Source organism: Trachypithecus francoisi, unplaced genomic scaffold (genome assembly GCF_009764315.1).
Source record: "Trachypithecus francoisi isolate TF-2019V2 unplaced genomic scaffold, Tfra_2.0 Lachesis_group5, whole genome shotgun sequence".
NCBI lineage: Eukaryota > Metazoa > Chordata > Mammalia > Primates > Cercopithecidae > Trachypithecus > Trachypithecus francoisi.
Window position 1 is genome coordinate 100554246 of NW_022681470.1, and position 17123 is coordinate 100571368.

Sequence of the window (17123 nt, forward strand, 5' to 3'; positions counted from 1 at the left end):
CTGTCTTCCATTCCTATCCTCCAGTAACAGACATGATTCCTCAGTCCACAAAACCCTTTCCCCTGCCTGCCTGCCTGCCTGACTTCTGTTCATCAACCAAGAGGCAGCTCAATTGCCACCTCCTTGAGAAGCCTTCCCCCTTGATCCACCAAGAAAGGAAAAGATTGAACTAATTTGAAGCACAATGCTCCTTCACTTCTTTTGGTCACAGCCCTCTTTTGAGACGCTGATGAAGGTAGACTCCCTGCCAGAAAAGTGTGTGCTCTCAACAAAAATTAAATATAATTTCAGCAGACTCTACAAATCCTAAGGTCATAGGTTAGGAGTTCTTGCTATAGAGAAACGAATGAATACCTCGTAGGTAGTCAGTAGCACATGAAAATGTGACTCCTGTTTCAGGTCTTGCTGAAGGCAGGCTCTTTCCTCCTTGCTGCCTGCGTATGTTACACAGGAAAGACCCGGAGCAAATCTGAATCCAAGAAAAGAAGTAGACGAACGTAAACACTAGATCCACGTGACAGCATGTACATATCTGGAAAATTACATTTCATGGGAGGATTGCAATGTGCCGACCTCATGAGGTCCTACAACCAGAGTCTTAGGGCTCTGAATCTTATCTAAAGTAATGGTTGAACCTCAGAGCAAGTTCCTACGTGAACAGGTAGAGGGATCAGATCTAAAAGGTCTTGTGCTGACTCTAAAAATAAAACGATCCCTTCCACATTAGTTACTTGCTACGTCACTGTGAAAAATAGGCTGGGCACAGTGGCTCACACCTGTCATCCCAACACTTTGGGAAGCTGAGGCGGGCAGATCACATGAGGTCGGGAGTTCGAGACCAGCCTGACCAACATGGAGAAACCCCGTCTCTACTAAATATACAAAATTAGCTGGGTTTGGTGGTGCATGCCTGTAATCTCAGCTACTTGGGAGGCTGAGGCAGGAGAATCACGTGAACGCCGAAGGTGGAGGTGGCGGTAAGCCAAGATCGTGCCACTGCACGCCAGCCTGGGCAACAAGAGTGAAACTCCATCTCAAAAGAAAAAAACAAACAAAAAACAAAAACAAAACAAAAAAATGGCTTCTAAGTTCAATACTTACTATAAACGATTACTGACCTTTAAACTGCCAATTACTCTTCCCCTATTATATCCTCAGTGTCTACCTACACTGCATAAGTTCAAAGTTTTCTGGAATAAACTTACTAATTACAACAATAGGTTGTTTTATCATATTTTATAAATCATCCAGAAAAAAAAAATCTTAAGATAAACAATAAAATTTCAGCTACATCTACCGTGTACCTCTGCATTTCTTCTTTCCAATTGCTCAAAACAGACAAGGGACAAAGAATCAGAAATGGTCCTTCATCATTTAATCTTCCTGCCAAATAAATGAAGAGAGCAATAGTCTGGAACACAGAAAAAGAAGGCAGTTTTGATCACATTTCTCCATGAGAAACAACCATGAAGTTCCCACAACCCTGTAGGGAACACACACTCTTGTGTAAGACTTGTTTTACAAAGAAATGTTGTACAATCTTCTGCACATTAGGAGAGTAATCCATTCGTAGAGCGAAATCATGTAAGCCTCTATATACTTGCCATGGAAATTTATGGAACTCAATTACTTCAGTAGTTAACAAGCAATGAGGCTCAATGTTTAGGTAATTGAACCTCTACTGTAAAGAAAAAGTCAGGAAAGACAATAAAAATCAATGAAAATCCAACTGATGACCAAGATCTGCAATACTCTGAAAATATTAAGCAAGAAGTGCCAAGATATGACTGTAAAAACCACCAATCTCATGGTGGCCCTCTGCTGCCTGCCAGGCTTTCCCGAGGGAGGATGCTTTCCTTCCTCTCTCACTTCCTCCCACCTTCCCCTACTGTTTTCCTTTCTTCCATATGTATTTACAGGGTGTCGTCTATTTGTTAGGCACTGTTCTATACACCAGTGATACAACAGTGAACAAAACAGACAAAACGCCCAGCCCTCCTGGAGGACACATTCTAATGGGGAAAACAGACAATACATGATTCTCCTAAGCTTAAGGAAGGGTATAAAATGGAAATACTGGTAAAGGCAAATGAGCATACTTCAGAAGATCCTAGTACACACTTATGACTTGAATGTTGCTGTAATATACAGAGAAAATGACCTATTTTAAAACAAAAATGTGTCAACAGACTCCATCTTCAAAGGCTGAGCTATTTCTGAGAAAAATCTGTCCTAAGGATATAATTCAAAATCCTGAGAAAGCTACAAGCACAAGAATGTTCCACCAAGATTAAACAGCACAAAAAGAGGAGGAATCATCATTTCTCATCTATAGAACATTTAAGTAAATTATAAATTCTCTTGATGGAATATTATGCAATGTTGATAATGATTGTGAAGAATATAACAAAGTAAAACATTATAGTGACACTGTTAGATTAACAAAATACAAACTATATACGCACTATAATTTCAACGACGGGCTGGGTGCAGTGGCTCACACCTGTAATCCCAGCACTTTGGGAGGCTGAGGCAGGAGGATCACTTGAGCCCATAAGTTCAAGGCCAGCCTGGGCAACATAGTAAGACCTCATCTCTACAAAAAAAGTTAAAAATAAGCTGTGCATGGTGGCATGCGCCTGTAGTCCCAGCTACTCAGGAGACCGAGGATTCCTTGAGCCTGGGAGGCAGAGGTTGCAGTAAGCCAAGATCATGCCACTGAATTCCAGCCTGGGTGACAGAGCAAGACCCTGTCTCAAAAACAAAAGTTCAATCATGCAAAACATTCATTGCAACTCATGGTTATGGTTAGAGTGCTTACATTACAGGGTGGTAGTTAGTTTTTATAACAGAAATAATTTTCTTTTTAAATTATCTATGTTTTCTCAGCCCAAACTGTGCCTGGAACCATTCTTTACTAAGTGACTTAACGAATTAAAACCATTCAGTCTAGCTTTCCCTGAGGATGCAATTTTGAGAAAGTTTATCTTTTATTCTATAATCCAGGTATGTCTACAAAACAAGTGTGGAGTCACTAGTGAATTCTAGCAAGAATTTAAGGAAGAAATTACAGCAATTCTACATAAACTCTTCCAGAAAATGGAAGAGAAGGGCATACTTCTCAACTCATTCTACAAGGCCAGTTTCACCCCAATACTAAAATTAGATAATGACACTACAAGAAAATTACAGACCAATGTCTTTCATGAACATAGATGCAAAAAGTCTAAACAAAATTTGAGCAAAACAGATTTGGAGGTGGTATCTTTTTAGAGAGCTTAAAGCAGAGCTATGTGAACATCTGAGGAAAGGACAAGTAGCATTTGCTGGCCCTGAATAAAGTCAACAGGACAACTGACAACTGCAATGACTGAGGCAGAGAAGACTACAGGAAAGGCCCTTTCCCGGTACAAGAGCCAGTTAGCCTGGATCCCAGGGACATCTGTGAAACTAAGCTTTGTTTTAGCTCCAGAGCTCTCAGCTCCAGCATGAGTTATAAGGAGGTACCGCAGTGGCGGTGAGCAGTACTCGTCGCATAGTAACACACCTGGCATGTCTTCCCCAGGCCCATCTCATCTCCCAGGATACAGCCATTCTGACAGTGGAAGCGCTGGGCAAGCCAGTTTACTCCCTCCAGTTGATAAGAGCGTAGGTGAATCCCTAGAAACAAAAAATAAAGCAAATCCGAAGAGCAGACATTTCAGCACATGCACAGGCAATGTTCTAAGAGTTTGAATGAGGAACACAGCCTAAATTCACATAACTCTAAACCTCACTGGCCATATCTTTTGCTGAGGAGTTATGGATATCTAAACATCTGCTGACTTCCAAACTACTTTTTGAGCAGACTTAATCACCTTTATATTCAAAGCCCCAAAGTAGCCCGTCATTGTTACCTGATTCACTTGATAGATGAGAAAGTCAACTTGGGATCTGGCCTCTATACTGCCTGAGACTCACACTAGTGTCCATTCTGGGAAACGAGGCATTACTGATACAACTGAACAAAGAGCAACAACACATGGATTGTACATGTGTCTGCTTGCTTAATTGCACCCATTTAAATATGTCATCAATGCTCAAGGAAAAAATTTAGGACTACATTGAATAATGCTTCAACACAGAAGTGCTGTTTTAAAAATGGAAATGATGTTTCACAAAGGGTGCTTAACTGTGTACAGGGATGGCAGAAAACATGTGAAATTAATATGGAGCTTACTGACTCTCTTTTTTCTCTTTCCCTTGGTGAAAAAAATCCAATTTCAAAGAATAGCCATATCTTGGGAAGGTGAAAAACCCTAAACATACTTTATATAAGAACTATTAGCAAAAACATAACTTTCTGGTTGAATTTATACCTTTAAAAAATCTTCAAAATATATATTAATTGTACAAAATTTTAAAAATAAGTTATTTTTCTTAGGCACTTACAAATACCAGAGGAGCAGTAAACACTTTACATAAATTACAGTATCTCAGGCCAGGTGCGGAGGCTCATGCCTGTGATCCCAGCATTTTAGGAGGCTGAGGCGGGCAGATCACCTGACGTCAGGAGATTAAGACCAGCCTAGCCAACATGATGAAATCCTGTCTCTACTAAATAATACAAAAATCAGCTGGGCGTGGTGGTGCACGCCTGTAATCCTAGCTACTTGGGAGGCTGGGGCAGGGGGAATTGCTTGAATCTGGGAGGCAGAGGTTGTAGTGAGCTGAGATCGCGCCACTGCACTACAGCCTGGGCAACACAGTGAGACTCTGTCTCAAAAAATAATAATAATAAATTACGGTATCTCATTTAATGCTTATAATGATCTATGGAGTAGGTATTATCCCCATTTTATAAATTAGAAAATTCAGAGATTTCTACTTCTGATAGGAGTATACTTGTTTTCCCTTATTCCTCTTGCTAACTACAAATAAAAACCCTAGACATGCTACAGAAAGCAAGCATAAAACTCTGAAAGCTGCCGGGCGCGGTGGCTCACGCCTGTAATCCCAGCACTTTGGGGGGCCGAGGCGGGCGGATCACGAGGTCAGGAGATTGAGACCATCCTGGCTAACACGGTGAAACCCTGTCTCTACTAAAAATACAAAAAAATTAGCCGGGCGTGGTGGCAGGCACCTGTAGTCCCAGCTACTCGGGAGGCTGAAGCAGGAGAATGGCGTGAACCCAGGAGGCGGAGCTTGCAGTGAGCCGAGATTGCGCCACTGCACTCCAGCCTGGGCTACAGAGCAAGACTCCGTCTCAAAAAAAAAAAAAAAAAAACTCTGAAAGCTGCAGTGAAGAAGCAGATTGGCTAGGGACCTTGGGACCTGAGGAAGAACAGGGTAGTAAGTTCCCTGGAATTTGTTTTTGCTTTATATATCCCAGTCTGACAGGTCAAGAAATCAGCAAACCGGAAACACCAACTGATGTAGACCAAAACCAAAATCAGAACAACCCCCCTAAATTAGTCTCTTCTCATGCTGCTAATAATACCTGAGATTGGTTAATTTATAAAGAAAAGAGGTTTAACTGACTCACAGTTCCACATGAATGGAGAGGCCTCACAATCATGGTGGAAGGCAAATGAGGGGCAAAGCCACATCTTACATGGCAGCAGACAAGAGAGCTTGTGCAGGGAACTCCCATTTATAAAACCATCAGATCTTGTGAGATTTCTTCACTACCACGAGAATAATATGGGGGAACTGACCCTATGATTCAAATATCTCCACCTGGCACCACCTTTGACACGTGGAGATTATTACAATTCAAGGTGAGATTTGGTTGGGGACACAGCCAAACAATCCCACCCCCATCCCTCACAAGCCTGCTCCTGCTAGAAAATGGCAGCCTAGCAAGACAGGAAACTTTTAGATAATAACTGCTCTATTCTAGTAAACAGCACAGGAATAAACCTGTGGTCCCCACCAGCAAAGGCCAAGTGGAAAGCACAGACTTCTCACCTATAGCTATAACGAGTGCCCCAGCAACCCAGCCAGGATGGTATAAGAGAAGGCCAAGTAGGGAGCTAGGATTTTTATCCCCACCAACCAGTAACGAGGCCCTACCCCTTGGTCTTCACCTGCAGGATCAGTAGAGACTTGGGAGGGAGCCACAACTCCCACCCTCACCCAGCAGGAAGGAGGAGCCCCTTCCCAGTCCCCAGATGTGGACAGAGGCTGAAGGGGGAGCCTGGACTTCTATCTCTACCTGGCAATAACAAGGCAGCAGACCCTCTTCCCCTGCCAGAGCAGCATCAGACAAAGACAGTCAAACAGGAGGTTTAAATATGATTTAAAAACACACACATACACACACACACACACACGCCTGGCTCTAATTATTACAAAAGTCATTCATTATATCAAGAACTGGGAAGATTTTAAACTGAACGAAAAAAGATAATCAATAGGTGCCAACACCCAGATGACACAGACGGTAGAATTATCTGACAAAGACCTTAAAGCAGTAATGTTAAAATGCTTCAACAAGTAGTTATGGATGCACTTGAGCAACTGATAAAACAGAAAACCCCAGGTAAGAAACAGAAATCTCAGCAAAGAAATAAAAGATATAAAGAAAGACCAAGTGGAAGTTTTAAAACTGAAAAATACACTAACCAAAATAAAAGGCTACTGATGCTGCTGATGGCATCAACAGCAGAATGGAAGGAAGTGAGGAAAGAATCAGTGAACTCTACAGAACAGAAGTTAGAGAGAGATTACAATCAGAAGAGAGAGAAAGCAGACTGAAAACAAATGAACCTCAGGGACCTTCAGGACTACCACAAAAGATCTTACATTTGTTCAATGGTGTCCAATAAAAAAGGTGAAGGAGGATAGGCTGAAAAAGTACTTAAATAAATAATAGCTGAAAACTTCCCGAATCTGGCTAAAGAGTTACAGTTTCAAGAAACTGAGTAAACTGCAAACATAACAAAATCCTGCCAGGCATGGTGACTCACCCCTGTAATGCCAGCACTTTGGGAGGCCAAGGCAGGCAGATCACGAGGTCAAGAGATTGAGACCATCCTGGCCAACATGGTGAAACCCCGTCTCTACTAAAAATGCAAAAATTCGCTGGGTGTGGTGGTGGGTGCCTGTAATCCCAGCTACTCAGGAGGCTGAGGCAGGAAAATCGCTTGAACCCAGGAGGCAGAGGTTGCAGTGAGCCAAAACAGCGCCACTGCACTCCAGCATGGTGACAAGGAGAGTCTCTGTCTCAAAAAAAAAAAAAAAAAATCCAAAGAAATACACACCAAGGTATGTAATTATTAAAATGCTGAAAACAAAAGACAAAGAAAACATCTTAGATGCAACCAAACAAAAAAACCAAACACCACCTTACTTAAAGAGGAAAAACTATTCAAATGCAAGCAGATTTCTTGTCAGAAATCTTAAAGGCCAGAAAGAAATGGCACAACATGTTTCAAATATTGAAAGAAAAGAACTGCCAATCCAGACTCCTGTAATCAAGAAAAACAGTATTCAGGAATGAAGAGGAAATTCTCAGATGAAGGAAAACAAAGAGAATTTATCATCAAGAAACCTACCCTCAAAGAATGGCTAAAGGAAGCCCTTGGACAAAAAAGGAAATGATAAAAGATGGAACTTTGGAACATCAGGAAGAATGTGAGAATGCAGCATTCAAAAATATGTGTAAATACAATAGGTTTTCCTTTTCTTGAGTTTTTAAAATTATGTTTGACAGCTGAAGCAAGATTATAACAGTGTGTGACGTGGTTCTAAAGGTATATAAAGGAAATATTTAAGACAATTATAAACAGAAGGTAAAGCTATAAATATAAAGGGAAGATAAATATTTAGGGAAGTAATGATTATATAGGGAAGTAATGTTTCCGTACTTTACTCAATAGGTAAAATGACAGTATCAGTAGTCTGTGATTTTATACACACACACATTTATATACAATACCTGTAACAACCACTAAAAAGCTATACAAAGAGATAAACTAAAAAACACTGTAAATAAACAAAACTAAAATTCTAAAAAATGTTCAAATAATTCACAAGAAGGCAAGAAAAAGAACAAAAACAGATAAATTAAAAACAATAAAAGTAAGATGGCAGAGTTAAGCTCAAACACAGTAATAATTACATGAAACATAAATGGTATAAGTATACCAATTAAAAGACAAAGACTTGGCTGGGCACAGTGGCTCACACCTGTCATCCCAGCACTTTGGGAGGCTGATGCGAGAGGATCACCTGAGGTAGGGAGTTCAAGACCAACCTGGCCAACATGGAGAAACCCTGTCTCTACTAAAAATACAAAATTAGCCAGGTGTGGTGGCGCATGCCTGTAATCCCAACTACTTGGGAAGCTTAGGCAGGAGAATCACGTGAACCTGGGAGGCAGGAGGTTACAGTGAGCCAAGATCGCGCCATTGCACTACAGCCTGGGCAACAAGAGCGAAACTCCATCTCAAAAAAAAAAAAAAAAAAAAAAGACAAAGACTTCCAGAGTAGATTTTAACATAACCCAATTATAATTGTCTACAAGAAATTCAACCCAAAAATAATTAGATAAATAAGTGAAAAGTAAAAGGATGAAGTGGTAGACATAATAGTGGCCCTCACAAAGATGTCCAAGCCCTGACCCTGGCATCAGTGAGTATGTTACCTTACATGGCAAAAGGCACTCTGAACATATAATTAAGGCTAAGGGGTCTGAGATGGGAAGAGTATTCTGAATTATCCAGGTGGGCCTGGATAATGCAATGGACATACAATCTAATCACATGCATCATTTGGAGAATCTTTAACAGCTGTGGTTAGAGAAGAAGCTGGCTACAGAAGGATCAAAGAGATGAAATGTTGCTGGCTTTGAAGTTGGAGGAAAGGGGCCAGGAGTCAAGTAATGTGGGCAGCCTCTAGATGCTGGGAAATACATTCTCCCCTAGAGCCTCCAGAAAGGAATGAAGCTCTGCTGATACCCAAACACAGGAGAATACACATGTTTTTCAAGTGCCATGGACCGTACAACATATTCAGGGCCTGTCTTAGTTCATTTAGTGTTGCTATGGAATACTCGAGGTTGGATAATTTACAAATAAAAGAGGTTTATTTGGCTCATGTCTCTACAGACTGTACAAGAAGCATGGCACCAACATCTGCTTCAGGTGAGGGCTTCAGACTGTTTCCACTAATGGCGGAAGGGGAAGTGGGGCTGGCATGTACAGAGATCACATGGTGAGAGAGGAAGAAAGGGGTGGGGGATGCCAGGCTCTTTTTAACAACCAGTTTTCTGGAAGCTAAAAAGTAAGAAGTTGCTCACTCTCTCTGCTCCCCGCTCAGGGACAGCATTAATCTATTCAGGGAGGATTTGCCCCCATGACTTAAAACACCTTTCACTAGGCCCCACCTCCAACACTGGAGATCAAATTTCAACATGATATTTGGTGGGAACAAATAATCCATATCCAAACTAAAGGAGGGCCAGAAAACCTTAACACATTTAAAAGAACTGAAATTGTACAGAGTATGTTCTCTGACCACAATGTAATAAAATCAGAATTCATGGACAGAAACATTAGAGGCTAATCTCTCAACACTTGGAACCTAGACAACACATTTCTTTCTAAACAGTCCATCAAAGGAGGAAGTCTCCAGGGAAATAAATACACTGAACTAAATAAAAATGGAAATACAACATATCAAAATTTGTGCAACAAAAATTAACTCAAAGTAGATCATGGACTTAAATAAGGAACTGTAAAGCTTTTAGGGAAAAACTCTTTAGGATCTGGGAGTAGGCAATGAGTTCTTATATTTGACACCAAACCACAAGAAAACTATCCACAACAGAAAAAAATTGATAAATTGATAAATTTTAGCCAAAATTTAAAACTTTTGTTGTTGCAGGAACTCAGGGACCCCGAACAGAGGGACTGGCTGAAGCTGCGGCAGAAGAACATAAATTATGAAGACTTCATGGACGTTTATTAGTTCCCCAAATTAATACTTTTATAATTTCTTACACCTGTGTTTACTACAATCTCTGAACATAAATTGTGAAGATTTCATGGACACTTATCACTTCCCCAATCAATACTCTTGTGATTTCCTATGCCTGTCTTTAATCTCTTAATCCCATCATCTTCATAAGCTGAGGAGGATGTATGTCGCCTCAGGATCCTGTCATGATTGTGTTAACAGCACAAATTGTAGAGCATGTGTGTTTGAACAATATGAAATCTGGGCACCTTGAAAAAAGAACAGGATAACAGCAATGTTCAGGGAACAAGAGAGATAACCTTAAATTCTGACTGCCGGTGAGCTGGGCGAAACAGCGTCATACTTCTCTTCCTTCAAAAGCAAATAGGAGAAATATCGCTGAATTCTTTTTCTCAGCAAGGAACATCCCTGAGAAAGAGAATGGCCCCTGAGGGTAGGCCTCTGAAATGGCTGCTTTAGGGGTTGCTGCCTTTTAAAGTGGAAGCCGAAGCGATGAAATAAGCCCCAGTCTCCTGTAGCACTCCTAGGCTTATTAGGACAAGGAAATTCCCACCTAATAAATTTTGGTCAGACAGGTTGTCTGCTGTCAAATCCTGTCTCCTGGTAAGATGTTATCAATGGCAATGCATGCCCAAAACTTCATTAGCAATTTTAATTTCACCCCGTCCTGTGGTCCTATGATCTCACCCTGCCTCCATTTGCTTTATGATATTACCTTGTGAAGCATGTGATCTCTGTGACCCACACGCTATTCGTACACTCCCTCCCCTTTTGAAAATCGCTAATAAAAACTTGCTGGTTTTACGGCTCAGGGAGCATCACGCAACCTGCCGACATGTGATGTCTCCCCCAGTCACCCAGCTTTAAATTTTCTCTCTTTTGGACTCTTTCCCTTTATTCTCAGACCAGACAATGCTTAGGGAAATAGAAAAGAACCCACGTTGAAAATCGGGAGCAGGGTTCCCCTGATAATTTGTAAGACATATATCTGAGAAAATACCAGTATCTAGAGTATATAAAGACTAGAGTATGTCAAAATTCAACAGTGGAAAAAAACAACAAAGGATCCTATTTTAAAATGGGCAAAAGAAAGAAAAAGACATTTTATCAAGGAGGTTACATATTTCATTAGCCAATAGGGAAATTCATATCTAAGCCACAATGAGATACCATTACACATACATTAGAATAGTCAATATAAAAAAGTGGCAATATCAAATGCTGGCAAGGATGCAGAGAATCCAAACTCAATCACTCATACATTGCTGGTGGGAATGTAAAATAGTACAGCTACTCTGGAAAAAGTCTGGCAATTTCTTTAAAACCTAAACATGCAACTACCATATGACCCACTCTCAGAACTCCTAGGCATTTATTACAGAGAAATGAAGATTTATTTTCATATAAATCTATACACAAATGTTTACAGTATCTTTCTTTTCTTTTTTGGCAATAGTCACAAACTATAAACAACTCAGATATCCTTCAGTGGGTGAGTGGTAAAACAAACTATGGTATACTGTGCTGTGGAGTACTACTCAGCAATAAAAAGAAACTATTGATAGATGCAACGACCTGGATGAATCTCCAGAGAATTATGCTGAGTGAAAAAAGCCAGTCCCCAAAGGCTACATGTTGTATGATTTTACTCACATATCATTTTCAAAATGACAAAATTATAGAAATGGAGAACAGATTAGTGGCTGCCAGGGGTTAAGTGGTGAGGTAGAAGGGAGGTGAGTATAGCTATCAAAGTGCAAGTTGAGGGATCCTTGTGGAGATGGAAAATGTTCTGGATTTGACTGTCCCAGTGTCAATATCCTGTTGTGATAGCATACCATCGGTGCAAGCATACACAATGTGATAGTGTACCACACTGCAAGATGTGACCATGAGGGGAAACTGGGTAAAGGTTACATGGGATCTTTCTGTATTATTTCTTACAACTGGTGACTCATGCCTGTAGTTCCAGCTACTCAGAAGGCTGAGGTGGGAGGATCACTTAAGCCCAGCAGGTCGAGGCTACAGTGGGCCACGGCACTCCAGCCTGGGCGACAGAATGAGACCCTGTCTCAAAAAAAAAAAAAAGTTGAATTTTCAAAAATAATATGGAATTACATCCACAAAGATAACAATACTTAACACTTAGGAGTCAACAGCAAAAAACAGAAATTACCCTTGGTAGGTTAGGCAGAAAGGGATGTAATACAGGGAATTAGATCACCAAAAAATTGTTGAAAGGGCTGGAGGAGTAACATCCAGGCTGATCTTCTGGGTGCAACTGCTAAATCAAGCACCTGAGAACAGGCACACCAAGGAAGTATCTACCTCCATGACCTGGAAGCCAGGAACCAACCAGGAGGCCACCGTACCGTCAGCTTCAGGAACCTATCAACCATGATAACAAAATGAATGCTCTGTAACCCCCCAGAGACCCATGAGGTAGTAGCCAAGAGGGAAGCAGAAAACCCAAACCCCTCTGAGTCCTTTCCCTCACTCTCCCCTTCCAAATCTCCCACAGTCATGTGCCTGGCTAAAGCCAAGTCACATTTACAACCAAACTACGGTGGGGTTTGGGAAAGGTAGTCTTTAGTTTTTTAACCTCCAGATGTAGTTTCTTTTGCCCTTCTGTCAGGGAGATGACAAGTAGTGAAACAGTAAGTAAAACAGCAAGAAGTAATAGGTCTGCATATTCCAGAAACAAAAAGGTCCTAAGGTAACTTCATGATCCAAAGATGAATATCCAAATGTCCATCAATATTGGTAACCAAATAAACATTAAATTAAACAATACAATAACATGTTAACTTCTGAAATTAGAAAATACTAGTGTTGCTGAGAGTATGGAGAAATAAACAAACATTTTGCATATTCTTTATTCTAGAAATAGTACCTTTCAGGAATTAAACGTCCATAGCTATAATAAATATTTGGTTACAAGGATATTTATTAGTGTTACTTACAATAGCAAAAAAAAACAACAACAAGAACCTAAATAAATAAATACCAAGAAGAGGGACTGTCTAAACTATGGTACATATACTCTAAACTATGTCTAAACTATGGTACATATATTCATATACTGAAACACTGTAACCATTAAAAATGATGTTGAAGAAGACTGAATGATAAGGAAAAAAAAGTTATGATTTCCCAAAAGCATGTACATGAAACTCCATTTTTGCACCTTCCCCCATCACCGGAAAGTAAAGGAAATTATACAGGATAGAGAACATGTTAACAGTAAGGAGATTATGTAGATTAATATTTATTTATTTATTTATTTATTTATTTTTTGAGGCGGAGTCTCGCTCTGTCGCCCGGACTGGAGTGCAGTGGCCGGATCTCAGCTCACTGCAAGCTCCGCCTCCCGGGTTTACGCCATTCTCCTGCCTCAGCCTCCCGAGTAGCTGGGACTACAGGCGCCTGCCACCTCACCCGGCTAGTTTTGTATCTTTAGTAGAGACGGAGTTTCACCGTGTTAGCCAGGATGGTCTCGATCTCCTGACCTCGTGATCCGCCCGTCTCGGCCTCCCAAAGTGCTGGGATTACAGGCTTGAGCCACCGCGCCCGGCCGATTAATATTTATTTTCTTTATGCATAGGCTATTTCCCTGAATGTTTTACTGAAAATATGTACTACTTCTGTAACCAAAAGAGAAAGAAAAAAGCAGTAAGAATTTTTTTAACCAACTCATGAAGAAGTTTCTCATAATACTAGTTTATTCTGGTAAATAGAAATAGAAATTACAAGCTATAATATTCAGTAGCTATTCCTTTGACCCTGCTTTTCTGTTTTCCTTCTCTCCACTACCAATTTATCCAAGCTGCCACATTTGCCTACTTAATTCTGAATTTACTCACTCCATTCCATCCACTCAAACTTGCAACCTCTTGTCTCCTCATTTTCACTAAAACACCTGCCCATATGTACGTTTCTCCCGGCATATTATCCCCGGCTAAGTATCAACTGGCACACTTTTCTGAGCTCTCTCTCACACAAGTTCTTAAAGAACCATTCCCAACACTTGCAAGGAAATAGGCAAACAACACAAACATCAACTTTAGTTAAGATAAAGTCAAACATAAAAAGACCAGTCGACAAGCTCGTACTTAAACTGGATACATACTCCTTACAGCCACAAATTCTTACAGACTCAGGGAATCAAGGGAGAGGTCTCTTTCTCGTCTGCATCCTCTCCATTCAACTTCATCCTTCTAAGCTGAACACAGAACTGCGCCTTTAGTTTCATTCCTAGAATGACAAACCTCACTCTTTCGTGGTATTGAGCACTTAAATAAGTTATTGTTTATACTTTTAAATGCACTCTCACTAGTCTAAAACTCTAGGTAGGAAGGGTCCATATTTGTTTAGCTCATCTCTGTAGCCAATGCCTAAGAATACGCTCCCAGTGGCATTTAATCAGTAATGAATAAACGACTGTATTATTACTACTGATGCACGATTCTGTTAATATAAAGCACACACTACGTTCCCCAGTTGTAAATAAGGAAAACGAGGCTGGGGGGTTCAGCGGCGAGTCAGCGCAGACCAGGGAGGAGAGCGGGGTCTGGGGCTGCAGGAAGTACCATCAGCAGTGCAGCTGCAGGGCTGCGGGCCCTGCAATGTTCGCGCTTTGCAGACTCTCCGCAAGGGCTAGTGTCAATAAATCGAGTTACGTGCAGTAGTGAACGGACAAGCTAAGTTGGCATATAGTACGTGGTTCAGTCAGTATTTATGAATGACTCGACACAAAAATAGCTTCATAAAACAGTGCTTTGAGTCTGTCCGCTCACTACCGCACGTAACTCGATTGGGAGAATTAATCAGTGGCGAATTCTCCAATAACTGCGCGCGCACAGTAAACGGAGAAGCTGAAGCTGGGAGATGAGTTGATCATTTTACAAAAACAACCAATAAACTCCCCAGGCCAGGACCCAAACCCACTGTAATAGCAGCTGGAAGCCTACATCCTTGGTGCACCAGGCCGTCCAACTCTTCACCGGAGGCCTGCAGGTGGCGCTGATCTCACCATGTTTCCCCTCCACAGGCCGGGGGCCGGGCCCGGCTCCTGGGACTGCGATCTCATTCATCCCGCGTCCGCCGCCCAGCGCGCCGCGCAGGCGGGGGACGTGGCCAGCAGGCCCGGGCGCGGTTTCTCCCCGCCCACGGCAGGAGCAAAGGAAGGCCCTGGCGCCGGCGGGTAAACAGCCCACCGGGCGGCCCACGCGCTGCGCCTCTGGCCCGCAAGAGGCAGTCCCAACAGGTTGGCCCGCCTAGGCGAAGTCCGCCCGGAGCCCGCTCACCTGTCAGCCCCCACTGCAGTAAGTCCTGCTCCTGCACCCGCGCCCGCGCCGCCTCGGCTCGGCCCTCAGTATGAAGCCACAGTAAGAAGCCAGGCGCTTGGCCCCCGCGGCTAGCAGCGCCCGCGCGCTCCATCAGGCCAGTAGAGGCCCCGCCCCGCGCGCCCCTGCGTGCAGTTCCCTCCCAACCTCCCAGCGCGCGGGGACGAGCGGCGGCGCGCTGGGGCCCACCTGCGAGCGAGGCGCCGCCAGAGGGCGCGTCCTGCCAAGATTTCTGGAGCCGAGCTGGTGCAATTACCCTCCGGCTTAGGCAGTTTTTGCAGTGCGGAGTGGAAGGGCCGCCCAGTTCTCACTAGTTATGCTTCCGAAGCGCTAGGCGTCTGATCACGCGCAGGGCGTCTGGTTGCCTGAACTGCCCGTCAAGGAGGTGGCATATGCTCTTCATTCATTTATTATTTAATCAACATCAACTTTCATGTGTCAGATACTTCCGCTGGGCCCTGGGGGTTGTAGAAGTGAGAAAGACTTGTTCCATGCCCTCCAGTGATTCATGATAAGATCAAACTGTCCTTGATCGGTTTACGTAGTGCTAAGTTGGTTTAGTCCCTGAAATCCATTTCTTCCTGCCTGTGACCTGTAGGCCAAAATTGTGAACCTCTGAATAGTAGGAAATTAAAATCACCAAAGACGTCATTGTTGCAGTGGGTATCTCGAGTGCATTATGGCGAGCAGATTGAGGCAATGTGTTCAGTGACTCAACATCAGCTTTGAGTAGTGGATTTATGATGTACTACATCACTAATATAAATATGATAATAACAAAACAGCTGCATTTATTGATGAAGTTCTAGGTGGTGTCCTAAGGGCATTAAGCATGTTTTCTTATTTAACCCTCACAATAATCAATAATTAGGTGTTATAGGCCGGGCGCGGTGGCTCAAGCCTGTAATCCCAGCACTTTGGGAGGCCGAGACGGGCGGAACACGAGGTCAGGAGATCGAGACCATCCTGGCTAATACGGTGAAACCCGTCTCTACTAAAAAATACAAAAAACTAGCGGGCGACGAGGCGGGCGCCTGTAGTCCCAGCTACTCGGGAGGCTGAGACGGGAGAATGGCGTAAACCCGGAGGCGGAGCTTGCAGTGAGCTGAGAGCTGGCCACTGCACTCCAGCCTGGGCGGCAGAGCCAGACTCCGTCTAAAAAAAAAAAAAAAAAAAATAATTAGGTGTTATAATGTCCTCACATTGTAAATGAAGATATTGTGACTTGTTTTTTTTTTTTTTTTTTTTTTTTTTTTTTTTTTTTTTTTGAGGCGGAGTCTCGCTCTGTCGCCGGGACTGGAGTGCAGTGGCCGGATCTCAGCTCACTGCAAGCTCCGCCTCCCGGGTTCACGCCATTCTCCTGCCTCAGCCTCCCGAGTAGCTGGGACTACAGGCGCCTGCCACCTCGCCCGGCTAGATTTTTTTTGTATTTTAGTAGAGACGGGTTTCACCGTGTTAGCCAGGATGGTCTCGATCTCCTGACCTCGTGATCCGCCCGTCTCGGCCTCCCAAAGTGCTGGGATTACAGGCTTGAGCCACCGCGCCCGGCCGATATTGTGACTTGTAATTGGCAGTACTGGAACAGGAATGATATTATTCTCTGGCTAATGTCATTAGAATAGTATTCTCATTTAGGTTAATCTTGGTGCTTCCTTCTTCAGTAAACTCATGTTAAAGTTGCACCCTCCATTATTCTCATCTTCCCCTAAAACAAAAGGGAGAAATTCGTTCTGAGCTACAAAAGGGATGACTTCAGTTTGGTTTATTCATAAAAACTCAAGCAAAGCCCTGTTTTATGAAGCTATTTTTGTGTCT

At 42.5% G+C, this 17123-nt stretch overlaps 1 protein-coding gene across 11 annotated transcripts in view; it reads right to left on the reverse strand.

The window, feature by feature from the left end:
• The window catches only part of CHD1L (chromodomain helicase DNA binding protein 1 like), a 55730-nt gene extending 40274 nt beyond the window's left edge, over window positions 1–15456 (reverse strand). For 4 of the 11 annotated variants that reach the window (XR_004434013.1, XR_004434012.1, XM_033197865.1 and 1 more), the window contains exons 1-4: window positions 15270–15456; window positions 3548–3660; window positions 1305–1411; window positions 355–469 (exon numbers count right to left, since the gene is read on the reverse strand). Coding sequence is in view for 4 of the 11 variants with exons in the window: in XM_033197865.1 (XP_033053756.1) it covers window positions 355–469; window positions 1305–1411; window positions 3548–3660; window positions 15270–15402 (468 nt within the window). In the remaining 7 variants the exon portion in view is untranslated. The remainder of the gene's footprint in view (window positions 1–354; window positions 470–1304; window positions 1412–3547; window positions 3661–15269) is intronic. The other 7 variants (XM_033197871.1, XM_033197870.1, XM_033197869.1 and 4 more) reach the window with 4 other exon arrangements.
• Between the last annotated feature and the right edge of the window lie 1667 nt (window positions 15457–17123).